Genomic DNA, 26,225 nt, shown 5'->3' with positions numbered 1-26,225 from the left:
CCAGGAGCGCGTAGCTCCCTGGGCACCCCTTCTGGCTTACATGGGATGGTCTTCCAGTGTTCCAATGAAATCTTTATTCCCACAGAAAGCACTTACTTACACTGTTTATCTGTATTTACTAAAGTTTATTCTTTGCACCACTTCCCTCCAGACATTCCATCTGTGGTCATGTTCCTTCTGCACTTAGAATTTCTTTTAACGTCTACTGGTGGAAATTCCCATTACGGTCTTAGAATGCCTTTATCTTCCTTTTTGAAAACTATTTCACTGGCCTAGGGTTTCAGGTTGGAACTTCTCGGAGAACCTCATTCCTACCTCTGTGGCTGCTGCAGGTGTGTATAACTACTTTATGTCCAGCCTCCTGGGTCCGGGCCCCACCCTGAGGCTGCACCAGTGCTGGAGTAGACCCCTCCCAGGGCCTCTCTGTGTTAAATGTCAGGGCCCCGTGTGTGACTGCACCTTGAGGGCAACAGAGATCCACATTTCAACACCTTTATTTATCACTTTACCAATTTGACACACAATGTTAACAACAGCGAACACAGGAGGAGAAATATGCAGACAGACATGAGCTGTTTCACTAAAGGTTTGCAAGCCAGGCCTTGACAGCAGCTCTGACAGGTCTGGGGAGGGCCACCCCGATCCCATAGACGTTCCTGGTGAGTGCAGCTCTTAGATGCCCGCAGATGTGCCTTTCTGAGTCAGAACACCCAAGACGCCGACGCTACTTTACCAATACACTGATAAAGTGATACACTCAGAGCTCCCTAATGGTAACAAAACAGTGTAAAAATATATTGCATATATATATAAATTTATTTCCCTTTCCTGAAAAAAACTTAGTACAAACTAGTAGTATACGATCCCTTTCAAGTTTCTTTTAAGTTGTGCGGGTTTCCTTTGTTGTTTGGCTTGGTTCGGTTTTTCAAGAGTCTAAAGGGAGAAAGCATCTCAAAGGTCAGGGTAACCACTGCCCAGCCCCACCTGGGGCCATGCACTCCACACGCCCGTGGACACGGGCCGCACCCTGAACCGCCCAGTTCCACCAAGTGTTCAGTAGTAAATCCGTGGTGGGGAGCTACTCAGGGTCAGTGTTTTAAGGACATTCTAGCCTATTGGTAACTTCACAGTACAGCTGAATTGTCAACCTGGCCTGCATGGGACAGGTGACAACAGGGGGTCCTCTGTGGCTTGGGCTGCAGGGCAGGGCCAGCACACGCCTTCCCCATCAAGGGCCAGATGGTGAAAATGTTAGGTTTCCTCCCCACCAGTTGATGGGGTGCAGAAGCAGCCACAGACGGTGCCTGAGCACAGCGGGGTGGCCGGGGGCTATAAAACCATTCACAGAAGCCGCCTGGGGTGGGGGCACGAGCCTGTGCCCACTGCCACAGCCCCTGTCCAACGTGCAGTCAGAGGGACGCCCGTGGCCTGTGCTGAGCTCCGACCATGGGGACGTGGAGACGGAGCAGTACAGACGGGACGTGGTGTCAGCGAGCCATCTCTGCGTCCCTGTCCCCCAGCTTCTTGCACCTGATACGATTTCCATCTGCCTCAAACTTAGGACTGAGGATATTAGAAGTGTAAAAATACTCCAGTATAAATATATACCTTTTGCTACAACATTCTAAACTTACGTGATTTGAACTTCATTTTGGTAAAGCTAACTGTGTTACTGACCACTGCCTCGTTGCCTATCCTATCCTGTTAAATAGAAATAAATAAGTATTCTGGTGTGATCAGCGTTGAACGCCCTCCTCCAGTTGCCTCCTGATGCTCAGATGCCGTCAGCCCTGCCCTCCCTGACAGAACGTGTCCTGTCTCCTGCGTGCTGTGCAGTTTCGCTTATTCACAGATAGACGTTGGGTTTCTAGTGAACCACGGTTAGTAGAAGCATAAAAACATGCGGCAACGACACACGCCCTGTGTGTTCTCCCTACTCAGACCCTAACGGAGGAGCATGCGTGTGTGCGCAGTGCGGCCCAAGCACATGTTCTGTGTGCAACGGCTACACCCCGGTGCAGGGATGGATTGAGCAGATGATTTCAAGCCGACAGAATGGTGACCACTGAAGCCTCATGACTTTGCTACCTCTCCCTCCTTCCTGACAGAGGGGAGGCTCTGACGGGGCGGGAGGGTAGCGGGGGATGCCGTCTGAGGAGGCCTTGGGGTCAGGACAGGCAGGGGGAGCGGTGGAGACCACAGCGCCTGTGTGGCCAACCAGACCTCCGTGCTGTGGGATGGGGTGGCCACCAAGGGGGGCCCGCTGTGTGCACCTGGTTCTCACTCAAGCCCAAAAGGAAGGTGCTGTTAGAAGATTCAGGAACGCATTTGGGAACGTTCGTCAGAAGTGAGCCGTTGATTTCCTGTCAAGCCACTGGGCTCCATAGGCTGTGGCGCTGGTTTCTTGTGTAAAATGGGGGCTCCCGCTGTGGGGAGGGTGCTGTGGCAGGGTCCCAGGGAGGGGGGGGCAGCTGTGTGGTTTCCCTTGTTTAGACCCCAGTTTCCCAGGGTGTTGTGCCTGGAGACCCCGCTCTGGGACAGGAGACAGACTCCTGGGGGTGAGGGGGGCTGAGAAGGGCCAGGGGGACATCCATTTCATCTACAGGCAGTGGCACGGGGACCCCCATCCCTTTGCTCACCACCAGGCATGCGTACTGTGGGGGCTGAGGTCCTGCTGGATTCCAGCATCCTTGCTTTGTCATCAGCTGTGGCAGCGGGGACCCAGCTGTTAATGGGCAGGCGGAGGAGCCCCGCGCCTCTGGTGGTTGGTGCTCCCCAACACGGTGCCTCACGGGGTCTGGAGGGGAGGCCTGTTCCATGACCACTAAGGAAAAACTCTTCGGCTTTGGACACAGTTTTCTGGTTTGTGATCCGCCTGTTGTCGAGAAACACGTGTCGCGTTCAGAGTTGCCTTCAGATGCATTTCCCACGCTCTTCTCTTGCCTCTGGGTTGTCACAAGGGTCCAGCCTGGGGGAGGATGGAGGGGCACAGGGTGGGGGTCCGTGTCTCGCCTGCTTCTCCCTCCCCAGCACTCGGTCCTCTGTTTTCCTGCCTTTCCTGCCTGGGGTGGAGGCCTGGCCAGGCAGCTCAGGATCCCCAAGGTAGGAAGTGGGGACAGTGGTGAGACTGTGTCCTACAAGTGACTCAAAGCCTGCAGTCCATCATTTCCCCCACTTGAACGCACTGGCAAGTCCCAGATCTTCGGAAGCAAGCTGCTGGCGAGGCTACTGCCAACCGCAGGTGGGTTGTGAGGGCAAGCCCGTGAGCGAGGAGCCTGGTGGAGACACCATCCCTTCGCAGGGGCCGTGCTGGATGGGAGCACAAGTCCCAAGCTCCTCTGCGCGGGAGGGTCGGGGGGGCGCCCCACCCCAGCAACGACCATCATGCCCTTTGGGCTCAGGGACGCAGGTGCCTGTGCCACCACGGTGCTCGTCTTTATTTCAGCCAGCTGCGCTGGACACACAACAGCGGCAGGGTGGATGGGCTCCAGGAAGAATCTTCTGGAGGCTGCCGCGGGCTTTTCCTAGGACCGGTGCCAGGACCACATAGCCCCACCAGTCACTCGCCAGGCTTGGCTGCACTTGTGCAAAGGGACATGTCCCCTTGGGGCCACCATGACAGGAGCCCCGGGCCTCTGCCCCCTGTCCAGCCTCACGGAGAAACCAAGTGCCGGCAAATGCTGTGGGCCTCAGGGCCCTCCACTGGCCTGGCTGTTGTGTGGTTTTCTGCACTCGCAGGGGTTTGCAGAGGTTGGGGGCAACTCACTGTGGAGACTGAACCACTGAGGTTTGGGCCGTGTGCTAGCGAAGAGGGAGCAGCCACGTGGAGCCACAGCCCTGAGGCCCCAAGTGCGGGGCAGGGCCCCGGGGAAGAAGACACCCAGTCCTGCCAGCAAAGCATCTGCGTGGGAAGCCTCAGCCAGCAGGGTCTCCTGACCCGGAGACACGGACAGCAGGAAAGAAAGGGGCAGAAACAGGGTATTCCCAATCTTCCCTGACCCATTCTGAGAATAAACACATTTCTTATTTCTTCTTAGAAAAGCGCAGTGAAATGAATTGTCCTCAGTTTCCATTCTGACGCCCCCGGGCTTCGCACTTCAAACCATGTCCCTTTGGTCCACGGAGGGGCCTTCCACTGGCTCACCTCCCTCCCTTGCTCAGCAGCCTCTGGTTCTGCGGTGTGTGCACAGGTGTGCATGTGTGCGCAAGCGTGTGCGTGAGCGTTTGCAAGCATGTGTGCGTCTGTGCACGTACAAGCACGTGTCCCACCTCCCTGCGCCTGCACGGTGTCCTGTTGGGGGCTCACTTTGTTTTCTTGGTGCTGCTGTTAGTTAGCTCTTGTTGCCCTCGAGTCTCCTGGGAGAGGTCTGTAGGTCAGGAGGTTGGCACCACCTCTGACGGGGTCTGTCCACTCACCCCCGGGGCCCACTGGCTCCTGTACAATGGCCCTTTGGCCTGTAAGCCTGGTGGCTAGTGCGGTCTGGTCCCGGGAGACACTTTGGAAAAGGCCATTTGTCGATGGCCAGCACTGGACGAGGCAGGTGTGTTACAAAAGGTCAGTGAGTTCAGGGGCCCCACCTGGGGGTCAGAAGCACGCTGGCCCCCAGGCAGGAGGAGGCCTGGGTGTCACCCCCACAGCCACCCGGGCCCCAGAGTCTTGAGTTCTGACCGGGGAGCACAGGAATGTAATGAAGTGTGAGGTGGTACAGGCCTTGGCAGGGCTGGCTACTTGCCCCCCTGCACCTTCTGGTCGTAGGTGCCTGCGTGTTTGTAGCCTGGCACATAGCCCGACTCGTCTACCAGGTCCACACGGCCTGCCTTGCCCTTGCCCCGGCCTGATGGGTCGAAGCGTTCCTTGTGGGAGCCCGTGAACTTGGTCGTGTCCGTGAGCCGAGATACAGTGGGCGACGAGATGGCTTTCTGCAAGGGGAGAGAGCGGGGCACGCCCGTGTGAGCCCCAGGGGCCGAGGCCGTGGGCAGCTGCATCAGCCCGCCCCTGGGGATGAACACCTCTGCCATCGGACCCCAGGCCCCATGGGCTGTGCTCCTCCAGGGAGTCCCTCCCAGCCATGCTCACCGTCACCCCCGAGATGATGGGGGCCTTGCCCTCGATGAGCCTGTGCACCTCACGGACAGCCTCCTCGCCACTCTTGTCTCTGAATCTCTTCTTGGAGAGTTCTTCAAGTGCCTCCTTGAACTGCTCGAATGTGATGGTCCGGCAGGACTTCCCTCTGAGGGAGAGAGCACTCAGGGCCGGCCAGGGCCACTCCCCTCCACGGGGCACAGCCCTGCTGAGCAGTGCCCCGGGAACCTGCCGACCTCGGGGGGCCCCTCCCCCCGCCTGGGGACCCAGTGACATTGGGGGACCCCCATCCAGGGACCCGGTGACATCAGGGGACCCCTCCCATCCAGGGACCCGGTGACATCGGGGGACCCCTCCCATCCAGGGAGCCGGTGATATCGGGGGACCCCCCCCATTGAGGGACCCGGTGACATCGGGGGACCCCCAATCCAGGGACACACTGACATCGGGGGACCCTGCCTCTCTCCCATGGCGGAAATTGAGTGTAACGTTAAAATACAGAATGCGCCCCTCCCCCGCCCTGGTGTGCACTGTTTATGCCCAACAGTCGGTCGCCATGGGCAACAGCAGCAAATATAAATTGTCTTGGAAAAAAGCTTAAAGGAACCACATCCTTTATGAACAACTGGACATTGGAACAAAGCTGTTGTCTGGTTCTAAACGGGTTGTGTGTGTGGCGTCCACTTGGAGCATGAGGAAAAGTCAGGGCAAGAAGCGAGTTTCGGCTGAACCACACGGAGGCCGAGTCCTGCCTGGCGGCGCCAAAGCCCGGTGTCCCCCTTATCACGCAGGGATGGGGGGCCGCCTCCCCAGGACGCCCAGCAGCGTGGGCCCAGGGCCTGCCCTCCACCTGCCGGGACCCCCACTGCCCCTGCCTGGAAGCCACTTGGGGCCAGGCCAGGGCTGCCCACCTGAGGGGCACCGGGGGCCAGGTGCAGCCCTGTTCATTCCCCACTGCGGGCCATTCACAGGATTTCAGAAGGGTGCTGGACTGGCTCCGCATCTTGTGTAGTTTTAGCTATAAACCGTTTTTGCCACTCTGGCTCTCCCCTGCTGATCCATTCAGCGAGCTGTCAGTGTTTCACAACAAGAGGTCCTGTGGAGGCGGCTCCCCGCGGCGCAGGGACACCCTGTGAGCACAGGATCCTGAGTGGGACGGCCCCGCAGCACCCGGCAGGCGGCTCTGTAGACGTCCGTCCACAAGCAGAGGGCCCGGAACAGCCAAGAACAGGCTGAGGGGCCGAGAGCCACAGGGACACACCCAGCACAAGGACTCCCTCAAAGGAGCAAAGGGGTCCAGCAGAGAAAGACCGCTGACCACCTAGCCCGGGCTGCGCCTTGCAGCATGCACCCAGATTAACTTCTAGTCCTGGGCTCATCATAAACCCTAAAACTGTACACTTCTGGAAGAATATACCTAAGAGAAGATCTCTGTGACCTTGGGTGAGGCAAAGATTTCTTAGAAATACCACCGTAACAGTCCATAAAAGAAAAAAATAAGGAATTAGGAATTGGAATTCACCCAAATTTTAAAAACCACGTCCTTCATTCCAAGACGAGCCAGAGACTGGGAGGAAACACGTACACACCTCAAAAGGACAACCCTTCAAACTCAGCGACAGAGAAAACCCAGGATGAAGCCCGTGAGCAAAAGCTCTGACCCAGACACTTCGTCCAGGGAGACTCTGGGCGGCAAACACCGAGCCCGCGAAGAGCCACCTCACGTTGTGAGCCAGACGCAGATGAGACCCCCGTGAGGGCCCGCGGCACACCCGCGGCCGGCTGCGGTGACTGACGGGGCGACCGCACCAGCATCGGGAGGCTGTGGGCAGCTGGGCGCTCAGACAGGGCGTCCACCCCGGCAGTTTGGCACTTCCAGCTCCCACCCCCCCATGCCTGGGCTCCATGCGGGACAAACCAGCCGGAGCCCCACATGAACTGCGTAGCCAAGCGCAGGCCCGGACAGCACGCACGGGGGCTCGCGGGCACTTGACAGGGGACACGCTGCCACGGTCAGGAAGGGCACGGCCCCGCGTCCGGCCTGAGGCATTGGTCCCAGCTGTGACCGTGCAGCAGGGGCTGGGGACCCGGCCGACGCAGGGCTTCCTCAGATCCAGCGGTGGGCAGTGGGTTCTGCTCCCGAAGCAATCAGCCTCCGAGCAAACCAGGCCGGGCGGCAAGGTCCCCACAGCAGCTGCCCTGCACGGAGGACCCCGCGTGCCCTGCCGCCCCTGTTTGTTTGTCCTGGGCCATCCAAGGCACTCCTGTCTCCTATTCACGTCCTGCCCGGGTAGCATGTGGGTGCCAGGCCTGACGGCCAGCCCGGTGACTGGCACCAGGCGCCACCAGTGTGAGTCACTGGGGCTGGGGGTGGGGGGATGGCCGACAGGGGCTCCCGTCAGAGGCCGCATTCAGATCTGGTGGACGTGCAGGCCTACGGCTGACTTGCCCGTTCCACCTGGCTGGGCTGGGTGTCCCCAAGTGTCCCCATGATGACTGCCCAGCAGGGAGTTCTCCCTAGGGGACCCGGCGCCCTGCTGCAGAGAGCTTGTCCCCAGCAAGTTCTAGAATGACAATGCCTGTCTCTTCCCCATAGACACTGGTCACATTACACAGAGTGAGCCTGTTCTCCAGAGTTCACAGAACTGGAGGGTGTCCCCACAGTGAACCCCAGGCCGGGCCGGCCAGCGCCCTGCTGGAAAGCCTGCCCAGTAGTAGTGGGGTCACTGGTCACACACAAGGCCCTGTGAGCTGGGGCTTCACTTTGCTTCCCAAGCCCCGTGTCACCCAGGCCTCCAGACCTAACTCCGGGCGGGCAGGGGGCTGGACCCTGTCAGTGCCAGAGGTCACTCAGGGACACCAGGGGCATCTGGGAGCCAGGCAGGGGACCAGTGCAGCCCTCCAAAGACAGATGTATGTGTGTGCCACCCGGGCCAACACCAGGAAGGCTCCCGGGCTCCAGGTTGAAATGCCGTAGGATCGAGCATGGGGCCACCACCACCTCCCCAGCACCTCCGTGAACCAGGATCGAGGGCACTCCCAGGGGCACCTCTCTGAGGGGTGGCAGCCAGCGTGCTGGGTCATCACAGATAACTTGCCACCCGGGGGTGGGAGAAAGCTGCTGGCTCTCCTTGCCACCCCTGACCAGCACAGCCAGGGCCCTGGATGACCTGTCCAGGCAGCCGCCTCGCTGCCAGGATATCAGTGGGAATCCACCTAAGTCCCTGATGGGGCTCAGTGGGAAGGGGCCTCTGGGATATTCCCAGCAGGGGTGGGGGGAACCCTGCGGGGGGGGCTTCACCGTGCATGTGACCTGGAGCAGCTCCCGGGCCGGGTGCTCGAGGAGGACCACCGACTGCCGTCACACCCTCCTGGCGCACAGTGGCCCCCCTCCGCTCCTGCCCAGGGCTCTCCACTGCCTCTGACCACCGTGATGCTGGGGGTCTGTAGGGGTTGTGCAGGCCCTGACCTGCCTGGAGGGGCAGCTGTGGCCCCAACTCTGAGTTACTTCCCCCCAAAAGGAAAAAGCCACCCTCGTGTCCCCCTAACTTCGTGCGTGCTTCGTGCAGGGCTGGGGCGCCCCCCCCACCCCGTCCTAATCGACCTCCTGGTGGTGGTGGGGGCTGGGCTGTGGGGACAGATGCACTGAGGTCACTGAACCATTTCTGGGTGTTTGGGGAAGGTCATCCTCTTAAAAGGCTGTCGTGCACCGGGACCCAGCACCACATCAACCTGGTGAGGAGCTGTCGGGCCAGGAACTTCCCGATTCCCATTCTGGGTGGCCTTGGCCCCTGTCCGCAGATGCGCCAGGCTGCCCACCACAGGCGCTCCACGAGGGCCCCACAGAGAAGGACTGGGCCACATGGCCACTCTGACAGCCCTCTGACCTGGATGCCCCCCGCCTGGGGGGAGGAGCCCGGGGCAGCCCAGCTGGCCGGCTCCTCTGGGACGTCACGGCGGCCCCCGCCCCTCCTGTGGGCGCCCCCACCTCACCATCGTGCTGTCCTGGGGGATCTCCCGCGGGTGCTGGACGGCGGGGCAGGGTGTCTGCGCTCAGGCTGAAGGCCCAGGTCTGCTGTTCCAGCTCCCTGCCTGAGACCACTCCCACCGTGTCCTGGCCGGGGCCGGGGAGGGGCGGGGGCGGTGCAGCAAGCGGGGGGACGTGGGTGGGCGGCCCACAGGCCCCAGGGAGCCCTGCCAGCCTGCTGCTTCCTAACCTGTTCAGACGCCGGCAGCGGGCTGCAGGAAACATGGCCCATCTGTGAACACACAGCACCCAGAAAACAGGTGTGTGCGTGGCCAGAGCCCGCCGCGCTCTGCCCCCTCGGGCCTGGCCTCTCCACCTGTGCCTGGCCCCGAGCATGCAGGCGGGCTGGAAGGGGACGTGGTCTTGGGGACACGTCTGTCAGGGTGACATTCCTGCCGCGCACACCGAGTCTGGATTAATTAATAGTTGAGACCAACCCTGTCTGCTCCTCGGGGAGGGGAGGGTGCAGAAACCTTTGTCTGGGTAACAATAGTGTTCAGTCAAGACCTGGTGTGGAGCTGCAAGAAATTTGTTTAAAATTTAACACATAGTAACATCAAAACAAACAAGCGCTGCCGTGGCAACAGGCCCTAAACAAAGCCCGCAGATACCCCGGCTGGCGCCACCGCCCGCGCAGCCATGGCAACCGCCCGCAAACACAGAGTGGGCGCCTCTCCACCGGGCGGCCACTTGACGGGTCCACGTCCGCGGCTCCCACGCCACGAAGGCGCTTCTGCCGTGGCTGCCGAAAACCTGTGTCGGGAGACCCCATGGACCCGGCCGTGCACATCCCCGCCCAACACTGCCCTACTCACAGGGCCAAATAAAAACACTTCTAACAGCTCCTCGGGGCCTCCTGGTGTCCTCCAGCCCATCCCTTGGGACCCCACGGTCTCCCCTTCAGGGACAAGGGCGTGGGCCCCCCCGCCACACCCTCCAGGGTGACCAGCAAGCCTGTCCGGGCCAGGGCCCTGCACCCGCTCCCCGGCAGGGACCCCTGTGGCCGCCGCAGCTCGGTGACCCCTTGCTGGGCTGGGGCCACCACTGCCCACTCACCAGACAGCTCCCCCCTACATGAGCTGAGGCGGAGACGCCGGGGGTCCCAAACAGCCCTGCGCTCCACAGTAGGGAACCCGCTGCACCCAGGAGCCATGGGCCAAGACTCAGCCCCCAGTGTCTGAGCAGCTGATGCCCTGCCTCCCGGGACAGGGGCAGCAACCAGATGGGGCTCCCTTCCTGGTGCTCACATGAGTGATGCCAGCGCCCTGCAGCTGGGTAGAAGGCCCCTGTCCCTCTGCCTGGGTGGTGGGCTGCCCGTGCTGCCTGCACACAGGGTCTTGGGGCCTGTCCAGGGCACCTGTCCTCAGAATGAGCCACCTCCCCACCACCAAGGGTGTGGAGAGCCTGAGTTCTACCTGTGAGTGTGTGCACGCAGCTGTGCACGTGTGTGTGGGCTCTGAGTGCATGTGTGCATACGTGTGCAAATGCCTGCCCTCAGCAGCCTGGAGAAAGGATTGAAAGCCATCACCTGTCCCTGGCAGTTCGACGTGTAGGCCAGCGCCAAGGGTGGGGTGACCCGCCCCTGGACGTGCCACTTCCTGCCTCCTTCCCAGCCCTTCTGGAACCTTCCCCAATGGACACGGCTCTGAGGTTCCTCGCTCCTGGGTCTGTCTGTGTCTCCTGGATGCATAGGATTTCCCAAGGCCAGCGGTCAAGGCCTGGAGGACATGCCCAGGAAAGGGAATGGGGAGACCCTGCGGGGCGTCATCGGAGCTCCTGCTGCCCCCCGCCCCCGCCCCGGAGTGTGAGCCCTTCTGCTCCACCCGCTGATGCCCTCCTTCCCTGTCCTGGCTAGTGCACGGGAGCCCGTCGGCTCCACTGAGTGAGCTCGGTGCGAGACCCCTCCCGGCGCAGCCACAGGCTCTGGTCAGGCCCTCGGGGTCGGCCAACGGCAGCACCACATGCCCGAGGCTGGCTGACCACAGCCGCAGCCAGCCTGGACGGTCTGCCGGACCGTCCACGGGGAAGCCCACACACAGCTGCTTCACATTTCTTAGCGAGGACAGCAGGCCTGCCACCCCGGTGAGCTTCTGAAGCCGCTCGGCTGAGGATTCAGGCCGGAGGGAGCCTGGTACCTGCCGCCGAGAGCACCTCCACAGTCGGACCCTTGGTCACAAGCCCGGGGCCATAGGGACAGCAAATGTGGAGACCCCCGGGGGGGGCACAGAGAGCTGGGCCCTGCAGGCTGCCAGACCGGCGCCCTGTGGGGGATGGGCAGAGGCCGGCTCCGTGTGGCTCCCTGGTCCCCAAAGATCCCGAAGCCCCCCACTCGGAGACACAGGAGAGGACGTGACGCAGCCTCCACCTGGTCTCCGCCCCTCCTGGGAATGTCCTTGACCATGAGGCCACACCCCACCAGGGACTCCCAGGGTCTGGCCCCTCAGCTCCCATGTGCAGTGGCCCCTGCTCTGTGGGGGTGGCCCTGGGGGTCAGGCTGACCCAGCTGAGTGGTACACAGCTCTCCATCTTCAGGGGCAGCCTGTAGCCAAGGAAGGACTAGCGGAGGCCCCAGAGGCGTGGCGAGAGAGCTTAGGAACACACGTCCCCGGTGCGTGGGGTCCAGCTGGGCCGGGCATCTGGGAGAAGGGGGACAGCACCAGTCAGGGTCCAGCAGGCCTGAGCAGGGCTGGGACGGGCAGGGGTTAGCCCAGAGGCGAAGCTCCACACAGCTGAAGCCCATAGGGAAACTGAAGCCCAGGACACGTGGAGGAGGGTGAGACGTGAGTGCCCAGCCGGGGACAGATGGGGGCTGATTTGTCCACGCTCACTCCTCCACGGGCTGTGGCCTCAGCCTCCACAGGTGGGCGTCGGGGGGACACAGTGGCTGGAGGTTCGGGCCCAGATGACGACACATGGACGCCTAATCAGAGGAGTGGTCCCTGTGTTGGAGAGCCGTCCAGATTCGGGGACCACTTCCCCTCTGTACCAAGTCTGCACAGACCAGGTTGCTGAAGAGGGACCCCAGCGGTCTGGAGAGCCCACCCGCCCGTGGACACGGCGGATGTCAGCAGATGGGCAGGGACAGCCAGGCCGGCCGAACACCTTCCCCTGGGCTCCCGGGGCCTCAGCCTGGTCTCGGTGATGAGGCCTCTACCTTGGGCCCCCGTACCAACCACAGAGCTTCTCCTCCCCGCAACTGTCACCCGCCTTCACCTCCTCCCCAAGCTGCACCCCACCTTTCCCTTCCCCTCTGACCCTGGGCCTCAGGAATGGAGGGTTCACTAGAATCCCCAGTCCCACAGCTATGGTGTCCTTGGGGACCCTGCTTGGACTGTAAATTCTGACTGGTTCTACCTCTTCCCCTGGGGCCAGAAAGACCAAGTCCCCTCTGCCTGGTTGAGTGCCCGGCACTGCTGGGTCCTAACAGTTGACTTTTCGGAACTGCCCATGGGGCTCCTCCACCCCCAGCTCTGGGGGACAGTTGACGTGTGGCTGGTTCCACGGTGCCCGATGGTGACGGCTGTCCCCCTCAGCCTCGGGTCGGCCCGGGAAGTCAGAGACACCTCCCGGGGATGGAGACACACTGGTGTCCGGTGACATGGAGTCACAGCCGCTGGGGACGCAGAGGGAGGAAGCCATCCACTGCTGAGTGCACGGAGGAGCCCGGCCATTAACGGGGAGGGCAGGGGTGTCACGTGGTGGCCGCGACACATGACCGAGATGGACACGTGCCAGAAATACTCTGAAAACTATTTTCCACGACAGGTGAGGGAAAGCAGTAGATGCCAGGTAGCCTGGGGGACACTGTTCCTTTTCTCAGGTGTGGTCATGACGTTTGCAGGGCCGGAGGCGCCCAGCGAGATGGGGGGGTAATGAAGCCTGACGTGCTCCCCCATATCCAGGACGAAGGACGTGCGCACGCACACGTTGCTCACAGTCACCGAGTCCACGGCTGGAGACACACGCCGACCGCTCTGTCCTCCACGCTCAAGCATGACCGTCCCCCAGAGCCCAGGGCGACGCGCCCGCCCCTCCCCGCCTCACACTCAGCCCCCCGAGCAGCCCCCGCAGGTGGGAGCTCTGCGGCTGGTGCAGCGGCCCCCGGGCAGTGCCCCCGACCTGGGCACCCCGGCATCTTACATCATATCCCGAGAAGGGAGGGGTCTCGAGCACCTCCTCACCGCCCGCTTGCCACAAAGCCCACGCGGGGTGGGGGGGTCTTGAGCACGAGGCCTGGGTGGCACTTACTTGATTTTGCTGAAGACGATGTCCACGTCTGTGACGGTCACGTTCTTCCCGTCGATGACCTGGCAATCCTTACACAGCTTCGACCAGTTCTTGCCGTGCATCTCCTTCCCCGTGGCCCTGGTGTCCCCGTGCACCGCGAACCGCCGGAAGGCCTCCTCCAGGGCGCTGAGCTCCGGGGCGGCAGCAGCCGCCCCCTCTGTGGCCCCTTCCGTCTCCAGTGACAGCCTCTTGGCTGCCCGGTCCTTTGCGGGGTCCCCCGGAGACTTGGGGGGTGTCTTGTTGGCGGCCTTGGCAGACTTGGCCTTGCTGTCAGCCATGTTGCTAGAGGAGGAGGAAGGGGAGAGAGGGGTCAGCACGCTTCTGGCCGGTCGCACCCAGGGCAGGATGGGCACCAGGACGTGGCGGGGCCCTCATAAGGGCGCAGAGTGCGGCCAGGAGGCCACTGCAGGGCTCTGGACACGGCATTGCTCCTCCCAGCTGCCCCGTTGTGGGTCAAGGGCTGTTCCCAAACAGTCCAGGCCCTCCACGAAAGCCCAACCCCCTGCGGGGCTCAGGTCCCCTCCTGTCACTCCCTGCCAGCCACCATGACACTGAGTCCTCCCTGGAATGACACGCTTCCTAGGGCACCCACCACAGGATGGGGAGGGGGACCCAGAGCTGTTTGCCACCACCTCAGTGCTGCCCTAGCGCACGGGGTGCCCAGGGTGGGGACGCACATGCAGGGGAGGCCACCTGAGAGGCACCCCGCCGGGACCTTAGTGGAGCCTGCCCTGACCTGTCCATGAGTCTCTGCCTTCGTGGGGCACCTGATCCCCCAAGCCGGGTGGGTCCCTGTGGACCACATGGGCTGTGCTGCCCCCTCCCTGTATCACAGCCGGTGGCCCAGACAGCAGATGATGAGATGCCCAAGCCCTGCAAGGGTGTGCAGCTGAGTCCCCAGGAGCCACTTCCCAGAGGAGCTGTGGGCGGCCGTCCATGCCTCAGGGGGCTCAGCAAAAGGGGACAAGCCCCTGGGCACATGCAGAATCCAGGATGGACAGCAGCGCCCAGGACAGCAGGCATGTGCCCGAGCCCACAGTTCACGGGGGCCGCCCCGCCCAGCCCCTCACCGCTCCAAACCTGAGTTCTCAACTCAGCACCAGCTTTTGCCCAGAGGAAGCCAGGACCGGCACCAGGGGCTGGGGGTGGCCACGTGGACGGTGATCACACAGACTCCCACTGTCAGCAATGCCCGTGCGGCTCAGCCACTGGACTGAATATTCTCGAGGGCCCCCCGCGGCCCCATCTGCCCCCCCGCCCCGCCATGGTAGCACAGAAGTCCAACCACCGGTGAGAAAACCAGGACCCGTGTGGACAGGGCACGGCCAGCATGAGGAGAGTGGCTCCCACACGCATGCCTGTCTGCTGGGACCCTCCCAGGGACCCGGGACAAAGGCCGGGTGACGCCAGCCCTCTCCAGTGTTGTCACTGACACCATTTCTTTGTCTGAAACAGGAGCTTCTTGGGGCTGAGGAGGGAGGGCTCCCACCCTGTGTGTTCTTTTCTATCCTTTGATAAATCCGTGTGCTGTTTCTAAAATGAGGTAATAATGATAAAATTAGTTTTAAAAAACCTGAGGTCTCCAGCTCCTGGACAGGAATACGGAGCTGTCCAGAGAGGCCCTCCTGAAACCAGGATGGCAGTCTGTACCCGGGAAGGCCTTCCCTACAGGCACGGGCCTCCCCGTCACCCCTGCACCCCCTGCCTGACTCTCCCCTGCCCTGTACCCCAGGAGAGCCAAATCAACATACAGTGGGAGTGGAGGCCCATCAGGTGGGACCAGGTGTGACCAGGGATCATTCTGGCTGGCCACAGACCTGGCAGTCCGAATGCCCTGCCCTCTCCCTCAATGGGAGGATTTCCAGCAGCTCGGGGTGGGGAAACCCCAGGAGTTCCTAACCCACAACCCCCCACTCCCTGTGAATCCCTGGAGTCTCTCTCCTTGACCTACCCACCTGCTTTCCTGGGATGTGTATGAATTTGGGGGGATGGTGATGGAGGGGGATGTGAGCGCAGAGCTGGGATCCGTGGTGTGTAGATGCAGCCAGATGCCAAGGGAGGCTCCTGTAAAGTGCCCCTCACATCGTCGGCATCAGGCCCACCCACCACAGGCCAGCTCAGGGGTCCCAGGCAGCAGGGTGGGGGTAGCTGTAAGGGGAGGGGGGCCCTGGAGAAGAGCAGGAGGAAGGGCAGGAGGGGGAGGGAACCAGGGCAGGTGCACTGTGGGGCTTGTGTGAGCCCTCCGCCCTCGGCCAGATGGGTCAGGAGTGGAAGTAGGTGTGGGGACAGACTGTGTTACTGAATTTGCATTTTCAAAGACGGGATTGGAGAGGCCCTGCCAGGCTGGAATTACAGAGCAGTGGGAGGAGGAGCCAGAGGGGCCCCTGCAGACTGGAGAGGCCTGACCGCCCCGCTCAGCGTCCACCAGACTTAGGGACTATCCCCCTCTCTCCTGCCAGGCAAACCTGTTTCTCAGACACCATGGGGTCTCCCTGGCCCTAAAACCCTCCAGAGCCATCTATGCTCAAAAGAAGCACCATGCCAAGGACTCTATTTCCAAAATGAACTGGGTTCCATTTCAGAATGATTTTCCCTGGCAACCTCTTTAAGCCTTGACTGCCACCTGACACTAAACTTACAGAAAAGGTGACACAGGACAGACCCTGACAAACCACTATCAGCCACCACATGGACATCAGCACACAGGGCCCTGACCAAGAGCACTGGAAATCCCTGTTAGTGATGTGCCTGCAACAGGACCCGGTGTGTGTGTGAGCTGCGCCAGGCGTGTGTGTGAGCAGGACCTAGTGTGTGTGAGCAGGGCCAGGTGTGTGTGTAGGCAGGACCTGGTGTGTGTGTGAGCAAGGCCAGGTGTGTATGTGTGAGCAGGGCCAGGTGTGTGAGCAAGGCCTGGTGTGTGTGAGAGCAGGACCAGGTGTGTGTGTGAGCAGGGCCTGGTGTGTGTGTAAGCAGGACCTAGTGTGTGTGAGCAGGGCCAGGTGTGTGTGCGAGCAAGGCCAGGTGTGTGAGCAAGGCCTGGTGTGTGTGTGAGCAGGACCAGGTGTGTGTGTGTGCAGGACCAGGTGTGTGTGTGTGAGCAGGGCCTAGTGTGTGTGTGAGCAGGGCCAGGTGTGTGTGTGTGCAGGACCAGGTGTGTGTGTGTGAGCAGGGCCTGGTGTGTGTGTGAGCAGGGCCAGGTGTGTGTGTGTGCAGGACCAGGTGTGTGTGTGTGAGCAGGGCCTGGTGTGTGTGTGAGCAGGGCCAGGTGTGTGTGAGCAGGACCAGGTGTGTGTGTGTGAGCAGGGCCTGGTGTGTGTGTGAGCAGGGCCAGGTGTGTGTGAGCAGGGCCAGGTGTGTGTGTGGGCAGGACCTGGTGTGTGTGTGAGCAGGACCAGGTGTGTGTGTGTGAGCAGGGCCTAGTGTGTGTGTGAGCAGGGCCAGGTGTGTGTGAGCAGGACCAGGTGTGTGTGTGAGCAGGACCAGGTGTATGTTGGCAGGACCAGGTGTGTGTGTGAGCAGGGCCAGGTGTGTGTGTGGGCAGGACCAGGTGTGTGTGTGGGCAGGACCAGGTGTGTGTGTGAGCAGGGCCAGGTGTGTGTGTGGGCAGGGCCAGGTGTGGGTGTGGGCAGGGCCTAGTGTGGGTGTGGGCAGGGCCTAGTGTGTGTGTTGGCAGGACCAGGTGTGTGTGTGAGCAGGGCCAGGTGTGTGTGTGAGCAGGCTCTGGGGATAAGCTGCACTCACACTGGAATGGGAGCCCAGGGATGCCGGCAGACTGGCGCAGGGTGGGGGCCAGCAAGATGCATGTGTCTGGGAACCTGGACAGGCCACAGGGAAACGCAGAGCTCCCGCAGGACCCCCTTCGCCCACCCCCGCCACATACCGCTGGCTCTCATCACCCTCCCTGGGCGCTGCATGAGCCCTCCTCTGCTCCCCTCACTGGGAACCTCTGGTCTGGTGGTGGGCATAGCAGTACTGACCAGCCTCCCAGGGACCCTCTGGGAAATGCTGGGCTCTCCTCCCCGCCCACCTGTCCCTGGCCCTGCTCTGAGGCCCCCGAGGCCGCGGGCACATTCCCGGGCTCCATCCTGACTCTGCAACTCCAGGCCTCCGGAAACTCAGTAAGCACATCCTTGACGGGGGCCAACCCCAGCTACATGTGTTGTTGGCGGCTCAGGACGAGCCCAAGCCGTGGAGACTGTGGGCGCATGAAGAGAGCCAGTCTCCCCGGGAAACATCCTGCAACCATAGCACCTGGATTCCACCAGGAACCCAGAAGAGGCCAAATGTTCTTTCTAACTGGACTGGGGTGTCCTCGGAACCTGTGCAGTTCCCTGGAGAATTCCCGATGTGAACAGGGGATGGTGATTCAGAGGCCTGCAGGCCTGGGTGGGAGCCCCCTCCGAGCTCTGCTGCTCAATGCTCCCTGGCAGCCCCCCTGCCCCAGCAGCTGGAAGGTTAACCTCGTCCGCTACAGGCAAAGCACCAACCCCTCTGGGTGTGCAGGAGCCTGTGTGGGGGACACGCTGTGTTGAAAGCTGCATTAAGAAACAGGCTCCGGACACCACAGGCCCTGCAGGGGGAAGGGCTCCTGGTGGTGGGAGCATCAGAGGGAAGCTTCTGGATGTCACTCGGGCTCTCCCTGGGCTACTGCTCAGCGTCCCTGGTCTTCACTTCCATGGGGACGCCCCCCACATCCTCCAAATCTTTACACCTGGGGCTGGTCCAGGGGAAGTGGTGGGTGCTGAAGCCCCCAGACTATATCACTGGGACCACTGACGGGACCCCGAGGCTCGGGGTCCTGGATGAGATCCCATGTACAAGAAACCTCGAGGGCCCCAGAAACACAAGCATTCCTACGAATCTGATAAAGCTGGCTCGGCTCAGAGCTCACGGGCACAGAAGCATGCCTGGTGACCAGCTGAGCGCAGGGTGCCCCAGGGGAGGCCCTGGCTGCAGGCGGTCCCTTACTGGGCGCCGCCAGGCTCTCCGTGACCACCCAGAGGCTGTGAACAGTGTGCAGACGGAAGAGAAAGAGAACTGAAGGACAGGAGTGTGTACCGCCCTGCCCCTGAGGCTTCCCTGGCAGGCTGTGTGGGAGGCAGCCGCGCACGGGTACCAGGCCCCGTGGGACGGCCCTCTCCAGAATGCTCCACGTGGCTCGCCTCCCTGCTCTATGGCCTCCGCCAGCGCCCAGGCCCCGGCGACAGGGTCCAGAGCTGCTTCACCTTTGGCGCTGCCCCAGAGGGGAACGAAGGCCACCGGGAGCCCGCAGACCCTGCGGGGCACCCGGGACCATCCCCACGCCTGTGTCCTCAGCTCTCTCTCTCAATGCACTTGAGCACAACACGGCCCTTTGGCAATTGTTCACACTTTCTATCATGACGTGGCTGCCCACTCCGTGGCTGCCTCAGACACTCGATGTGAATGACTACTCGTCCCAGCTGAGGGCCGTTCCAGGCGGTGAGAGCCTTCCAGGGGCCGACAAAGAGGCCTTTCTGAGCTGCGGGCTCCCGCGAGACACCGGGACAGGCAGGAATCCCACTGCAGAGAAAGCGGCCCAAGACCCCTGGCACGGCCCCTCACAGTCCCAGCACAAGGTCTGGCGCCACCCGGGGTGTGTGAGCAGGACACACTTGGGCCGCAGGCCACAGGCCCAGACAGATCCTGAAGCCGGGCACCCCGGAGAGCCCCAGGCCGTGGCTGCCCCAAGGAGCTGCCCGAGGAGGAGTAAACCCGACCCCCCTGCTTGAGATCAAACGGGAGTTCAGAGCAGCAAACCCAGCATCCGGGGCCAGGGGCCCGTCCTGGCTGTCCTGGACAGTGACCTGACCTCAGCGAGGTCACTGTGGGAGCCCCCGCCTTGGACCTGGGGAGCTGCTGTCCAGCTGGCGAGGGGGAGCAGGCCGTGGGGCGCCCAGCACAGGGGGCCAGGCAGCCAGGACAGGGGCCCAGGACAGGCTGCGCACTCTTCAAAAGACAGCCTCATGGGGCAGTTGTTTTTCCAGTAAGGGAAACTGAGGAAGGCTGGAGCTATGGCAGGGTGAGGGCATCTTCAACCCCCACCCGCCCACCCAGGAGGGCCCCTGGGTCACCTTCCCCTTCCCCATGATAGCAGGACATTCTCTGGCCACCGTGAAGTCAGGGAGAGCCCCCGTTTCCCTCAGCAAGTTTCACAGGGAATCCGAGACCAGTGGCCAGGAGTGTGGAGCGGAGCATGTCTGCATGTGGATCTAAGAAAACGAAGGGTGTGGGGGCCAAAAGAGAGCCCCCAGGGAGACATGGCTGGAGGGGCACCACGGCACACCCCCATTCCTGAGAGAGGGCCTCAGAACCAAGGACAGGGGAGCGGCAAGGGGAGGCGGCCCCCGGACTGCTGCCCAGACCCGTACAAGAATTGACTTGAATCCCACGGCTTACCATCTGGGCCGCGATTTCTCTAAAAGCTCTCCTACAATGCTCCCACAACAGGGCACTCAGCACAAGTCCACGCCAGACCCGAGGACACAGGGGCCACGCTACCCACACTTTACACTCTGATCTTGGCACATGGGTTGAACCACCGGTCGGGTACCCACCCTGTGGGAGGTGCCCTACGGGTTGGGTGAGGACACTCCTGGCCGCTGAGCCCTCCCTCTGTCCCCCAGCACACTGCCCGGCCAGTGCCTGAGAGACCTGGATGCCAGGTATGCTCCCGATGCAGGAGGCAAGCGTAGTGGGGTGAACGGTGACCCTGAGAAGGGTGTGTCCACACCCTACTGCCTAGAGCCTGTGAATGTGACCTTGTTTGCAGATGTCATGAAGCTAAAGATCTCAAGGTGAGGTCTGGACTCCCTGGGGGGCCCTGAATCCAATGACACATGTTCTTGGAAGAGGACAGATAGACACAAGGCCACGTGATGGCGGAACAACAAGCCCAGGGACCTCTGGAACCCCGGGAGCTGGAAGAGGAGGGACGGACCCTCCCCTGGGTCCTCTGGGTGGAGCAGGGCCCTGCCCACCTGGATCCCAGGCTTCTGGCCCCAGAACTGAGGCAGGATAAGTTTCTGTGTTACAGCCGGCCCAGAGCAGCCGTGGACGATAGGAGCCAGGTGGTGGCACGGAGAGCCCGGGGGGCAGGCAGGGCCGGATTCCGGGGGCCCCAGAGGATGGGCTCCCAGGGAGGAATGGCCAATGGACGCCCGCCCGCACAGAGACCCGTCCTGGCTTACGGTGGAGGCACCTGGAGGAGGGGTGCGGCACACAAGCCTGTTGATTCAGGGGAGGCTTAAGGTGCACGTGGAGCAGCCCTGCCGTAGGGGCGAGGCAGCCGCGGCCGGAGGGGCTGCGGGGCACAGGTCCCAACCCCGGTGCGGACCCGAGTCCGCTCACACGCACAGGCTGACCTGCGAAGCTGGCCACAGATATATAAACTTTTCTTCAAAACCCTAAACAAAATATTAGTCCAGGGAATCCATTCGTAGATAAAAAGGATCAACACTTTACAACCAAGTTGGGGCCGTGCCAGGAATGCAGGACCCGTCTCACATGAGGACCCGTCTGCGCAGTCCCTCACGCTGATGGGGAGTAAGTACTGCGTCAGCATCTTAGTAAATGCAGGCAGAGCCTCAGGTGGAATTCAGTACCTATTCATCACACAAATTCTTAGCAAATCGGAAGAAGAGAACAAAACCCTTAATTTGAGAAAAAGCGTTGCCTGCAAAAAACTAAAAAAGTCATCACACTTAAAACGAAATATTGAAAGCTTTTCTTTTCAAGTCAAGCAAGTATTCTATTCACCATGTCAGTATAATGAGACAAGAAAAGGAAATAAAGATGTAAAAATGGTGAGAGAAGAAAAACCTCATGATCTGCAGTTTCTAGCGTCAGGCACACACAGAACCGAAGGGAGTCCTTCGGTTATTGAATCAGGCGAGTGGGTTTAGCAATGTTTCTGGACACACGGTCAGCACATGGGGGTCTACCTCACTTCCATGTGGCAGCAAAGACAGATGGTAAAAAGCATTTAGAAATGAACCATTTAAAATATCATGAAGAAACACAAACCTCATAAAGGATGCACAAGACCATTGACACAGGGTACTCTGTCGTTGAAAGAAACAAAAGGTCTAAGTAATGACATAAACAGGGGTTGGAATCTAAATAAAGACATCCACTGTCCCTAAATTCAGCCGCAGTTTTCATCTGACCCAGATACAAATTCCAACAATATTCACATCTGGGCATCCAAGCGAAGGGCTGTGGGCACCGGTGATCTTGAGACAAGAACAAGATGGGCTCCGTGGGCGTCGAGACTGCATGGAAAGCTCTGGAAACAAAGATGGCCCCCTCCGGTGCAGGGACAGGAAGCCCCCGTGGGACGCCGGGGCCAGTGCACGGGAACCTGGGGGGAGCGTGCTTTCAAACGGCGCCAAGAGCTGAAGCGCACGCAGACAGGCCTCCACCCCACCTCGGGTGCTCACGGAGCGCAGCAGGAAAGGCCGAAGAGCCAGGGCATCGGATGTCCTTGGCATGGGGAAGGATCTGTCACTCAGGGACCCCTGTCCTTGAAGGACACAGTTCGTGTTTCATGAAGGCCGCCAGCTTGAGAACAAGGACTTCTGTTCGTCAGAAAACATCACCAAGGGAGAGAAACGCGGGGCCGGGGAGGAGACCTGTCACGTGTAGCAAACGGCGGCTTGTCCCCCGAATCTGTGAAGGACCCTACAATGGGCAGGACCCTGGACGGGCACTTACTGCAGGGGTGCCTCTGAGAGGCACAGCCTCAGAGCAGGCGGACGTGGGGGCAGCTGACAAGCCGTGGTGAGTCAGAACCAGGGTGGCCGAGGGGGCTGTCTCCCCACGGAGGCAGGCCCTGCCGCCTGCAGAGAGCAGGCCAGTGAGGGGCGGGGGGACGCCGACCCCAGGGGCCGGCGGGCCGCGTAGGGCCGAGGCACAGGGACTGCACAATTGGTTCTCAGAAGCACCAAGAAATCATCTCCCACCCGCAAGCTTCCCGCCTCGAGCCAGGGCACGTCCCTAGCGGCCTACACCCCGGGACACAGCCACACGATGGAGAGATGTGGCTTCCCTGCTTCTCTTGGGACAGGTGAACCTTCTGGAGAGGCCCTGCACAGAGAGGAGCCTCGTGCTGGCCACAAGGGTGGCCTCAGGTGGTCCTGCCCCACCAGCAGACCCCCCAGCCGCGGTCAGGGACTGGAGACCGCCGTCCACACCAAGCCCTGCAGGGTGGCAGATCTGTAAGCAAAGCAAATACAGTCCCTGTCCTAACCCCCTGGTTTGGGGGCAGTCTATTGTCCAGCATTAAAGGGCTAGAGCGGGGTTGAGGGTCAGCAAGAACCGCGAAGCACACACAGTCTGTAGGCGGCGTGTGTACCTGGACAGATAAGAGGGCATGAACGGGCTTTTGATGGACAGCTCGAGACCCAGGGTTGCAGGGTCAGACTTGAGGGGCACCTGAGTTAACATTGGCTCAGGGGCCACACCGACGCCCCACGCCCCACAACCTGCCCACCTGGCTGACCCCTCCTAGGTGCACAAGGGACGAGGGGCAGGTGAGGCCTACGCAGGGTCACTGGAGGATGCTGGCCGCTGTGTGGCCCCCCCACTGCAGAGAGAGCTTCCCAAGTGGAGGCTGCGTCTGCAGCCCTGACACCTGCCGGGTGCCTGGCAGACAGGTGGTCACACGGGTGTGACAGGATGGGATCTGGGGAAACGTGGCCCAGGGCAGGAGGTCACACAGAGCCCACAGGGGGCACTGCACTATGCTAAGAAAGTTAGAGACACAGGCACGCTGGGGACACGTGGGGACACGCGGGACACACTGGGACACGTGGGGACACGCGGGGACACGCGGGCACACGTGTGGCGGCATGGACATGCTCCCGGGAGGACAGGCCCACAGGTCCCTCTGCTAAGGAGAGGAGCGCAGGCTCTGGGAGAGCGCGGGGAAGACAAGTCAGAAACTGTCACTTCCTGACACTGTGGAAAACTTTTGACTCTTCATCAAAAAAGGTCCTGCGTTTGGATGTTACCTTACAACTCACAAGGGAGCCGCCATAGTGTGCCGTCGCCCGAGGGGGGGTGGCGCCTGCGGCCAGACGGACTCCCGCATCGGAGGAGACCTGCAGACAGCAGCCAGGCTCCTGTGGGGAGCTGCCCTTCCCCAGGGGCCATCTCTGGAGGCGCCCTCCCTGAGCCCCCCAGGGCCAATCAAAGCCATTCCCGGGCACTGACTTTCAGAGGCAGTGGGGGCTCCCCCTCTGAAGAGGGCTGCTGAGCACGGACCATGCTGTGCATTGTGACACCAGGGCTGTGCCCCCCACACACACACAGGGCAGCTGGAGACCACGTCCCAGCCCCACCCCCTCCTTCCCGGAATACCTGCTGCTTCAGCAGCAGGGGCTGAGCGTGGGTCGATCCTGCCCAGGGTTTGTGGCCCAGGTGGACTCAGCCCTCAGGTCCAGATGGTGGCGCGCCAGGCCCGGCCCAAGGAAGACCTGATACTTCAAGGTGCAGCAGGGCCCCTTGCCCCATGGTCCCAAGATCCCCAGATGGCATCTCGTCCGTGCTCCTCCCGCCTCACCAGCAACATCACTATAAATAGGCCTGGCTCGGAGGCAGCAGGGCCTCTCCCAGAGGAAGCTTTTAATTCTCAGCCTCTCCTGCAGGGAGCGCTCTGCCGCCCCAGGACGGTGTGGCTGCTAAAAGCCCCCTCGTAAATCTCAAGCAGTGATGAATGATTTAAATTTCTTTATGAAATTCTCATGATTTGCTCGTTTTCCACCTTGAGGATTTATAACCTTGTATATGGTTACAACAGTTATTTACTGCAACTTCAAGGCATTCAGGAAGATGAGCCAAACAACACCAGGAAGATAAGAATACAGCTGCCTCTGATGTCCATCACCCCGTTCTTCCACACACATGGACAGGCATTTTACATTATGGCACCTTCCTGAGTCAGGGAGCCGTCTGGAAATCACGAGCTGTACAGCCTTTCCCCAGGAGAGCGCACATACCCTCTTGCGGCAGCTTTCTGCAGACACTCCAGGAAATTCAGCAGCACCCCTCCCCCCATCACCCCTCACAGAGCCCTGTGATTTGGACCATGTGATGGGAGCAGCGGCTGGTATCAGAGATGGGGTCACGGAATCCGGTTTAAGGCACCCATCAAAGCCGGCTTGCTCACTGCCCCACCCCCACTGCCTGCCCCTTCCAAGCTCTCTTGGAGTCCCCATCACTCCAGCCCCCGGGGTCCCAGTGCACTCAGGATTCAGGTCAGCCTTGACCAATCACCTCCCAGGAGCCCGGGGCTGACCCCCCCACCCCACCCCCAGTGGGTGCTCCCTGAGAGTTTGGCAGTGGGGAGTGCAGGGAGGCCTGCTGAGCCCTGGGTCCTGTTTTCAGCGTCCCCCAGAGACTCTGCCAGCATGCAGTAAATGTCAGGTGAATTAGCCAATGAGCACGCAGATGGATGACAGCATAGCCAGCTACCCAAAAAGGTGTCTGATGATCAGAGACGCAAAACGCCTGTCAAAATGTCCATGACCAGGGTAGCAGGAATGGATTTTCTTGCCCCCTCATTTCAGGGCTACCTTTGCATAACTGAAACCCCAGAATAAAGGCTTCTCCTCAGGTCTTCCTTCAGAGGCGGGGCCCTGCTCCCCAGAGGTGTGCGGGAGAGAATCTATCAGTCGTGCCAGCCGGCTGTTAGATGGGAGAACAAAACACCCCTCCGGGAAGCTTCTGGATTTGCACACTGTAGGTCCGACACTCTCACCTGGGGTGAGGATGGTGACGCAAACACTGCGGGGGGGGGGTCTCGGGACCCCCAGGGGGCGACGCGCAGTCTCTGCCAAAGCATCAGGCTCATTCCGGCCCTTGGTGTGGCCCTGGGTCGGCCAGAATTCGCGCGGCAGGACAGTGGCTCCCTTTCACACCCCCTAAGCCTGATCCCCTCCCTGTCGCGGGCGGCAGCCACCCCGGGCCTGGGCATCGGCAAACAGGGTCCGCGCAGCTGGACGTGGACAGCCCCGGGCGTGCGGTCTGGGGGCGCGGAGCGCGTGCGACGGGGAAAGGGGCTGCAAGGGTCGTCTTTGTCGCGTGAAGCACTGACGCCGGGAAAGGCCACAGCGCCTCACTGGAGCCCATGTATGAACCCACCTGTCTGCCGTGCGGTCGCCGCTGCCCGCGCCCTCTGCACCCCCAGACCCACGCCCCCGACGCAGCCCCCGGGGGCACGAGCGCGCAGAGCCCACCGCCGGGAAGCCCAGGGCCGGCGTCGCACGGACGCACGGGGGCCGCAGCCGGGAGGGGGCTCGGCGGGCGCAGGTGGCAGGCGCGGCGGGTCGTGGGGGAGGGGGTGTCCTGCGCCCGGCGCCCCGGACCGAGCCCTGCGGACGCTTACCTCGGAGATGCGGCGACTGCAGCGGGCGCCTCCGCGACTCGGCCGCGCGCGACCGGGTGTCCGGCGTGCGCCCGCGCCCCCGCCGCCCCGGGCCCGTCGGCCCCGCCCCGCCCGCCCCCGCCAGCCCGCCCCCGCCAGCCCGCCCCCGCCCCGCCCCGCCCCGCCCCGCGCGCTCATTGGCCCGCCCCCAGCCCGGCCCGCCCCGCGCGCTCATTGGCCCGCCCCGGCCCCCTCGGGCCCCCGCCCCGCCCCGCCCCGCCCAGCTCCTCCCGTCCCGGGGAGCGCGCGGAGGGCACGGAGGCCGGTTTGAGCGCCGCCTCTGCCTTACAAGGCCGGCGCGGCGCAGGGGCGTGGGAAACCCGCGGGGGAGGCGAGCTGAGGGCGGTGGGCCGGGGACGGCCGCACCTGGCCCTCCGGGACCC

General features: G+C 61.8%; 1 protein-coding gene across 1 annotated transcript; it reads right to left on the bottom strand.

Moving 5' to 3' along the window:
- Positions 1 to 478: 478 nt before the first annotated feature.
- On the bottom strand, positions 479 to 25,876 carry TPPP (tubulin polymerization promoting protein). The gene is made up of 4 exons (XM_028089992.2): positions 25,804 to 25,876; positions 13,359 to 13,679; positions 5,078 to 5,231; positions 479 to 4,920 (listed from the first exon to the last, which is right to left on the bottom strand). Exons 2-4 carry the CDS (start codon positions 13,673 to 13,675, stop codon positions 4,726 to 4,728), a joined length of 666 nt encoding a protein of 221 aa, XP_027945793.1. The 5' UTR covers positions 13,676 to 13,679; positions 25,804 to 25,876; the 3' UTR covers positions 479 to 4,725.
- Between the last annotated feature and the right edge of the window lie 349 nt (positions 25,877 to 26,225).

This window comes from Eumetopias jubatus, unplaced genomic scaffold, assembly GCF_037043125.1.
Source record: "Eumetopias jubatus isolate StellerSeaLion01/CBP00866 unplaced genomic scaffold, mEumJub1_p1.0 scaffold_5, whole genome shotgun sequence".
In the NCBI taxonomy this organism is placed as follows: domain Eukaryota; kingdom Metazoa; phylum Chordata; class Mammalia; order Carnivora; family Otariidae; genus Eumetopias; species Eumetopias jubatus.
The sequence above is the reverse complement of the archived record's forward strand: the minus strand, read 5'-3'. Positions and strand labels throughout refer to the sequence as shown.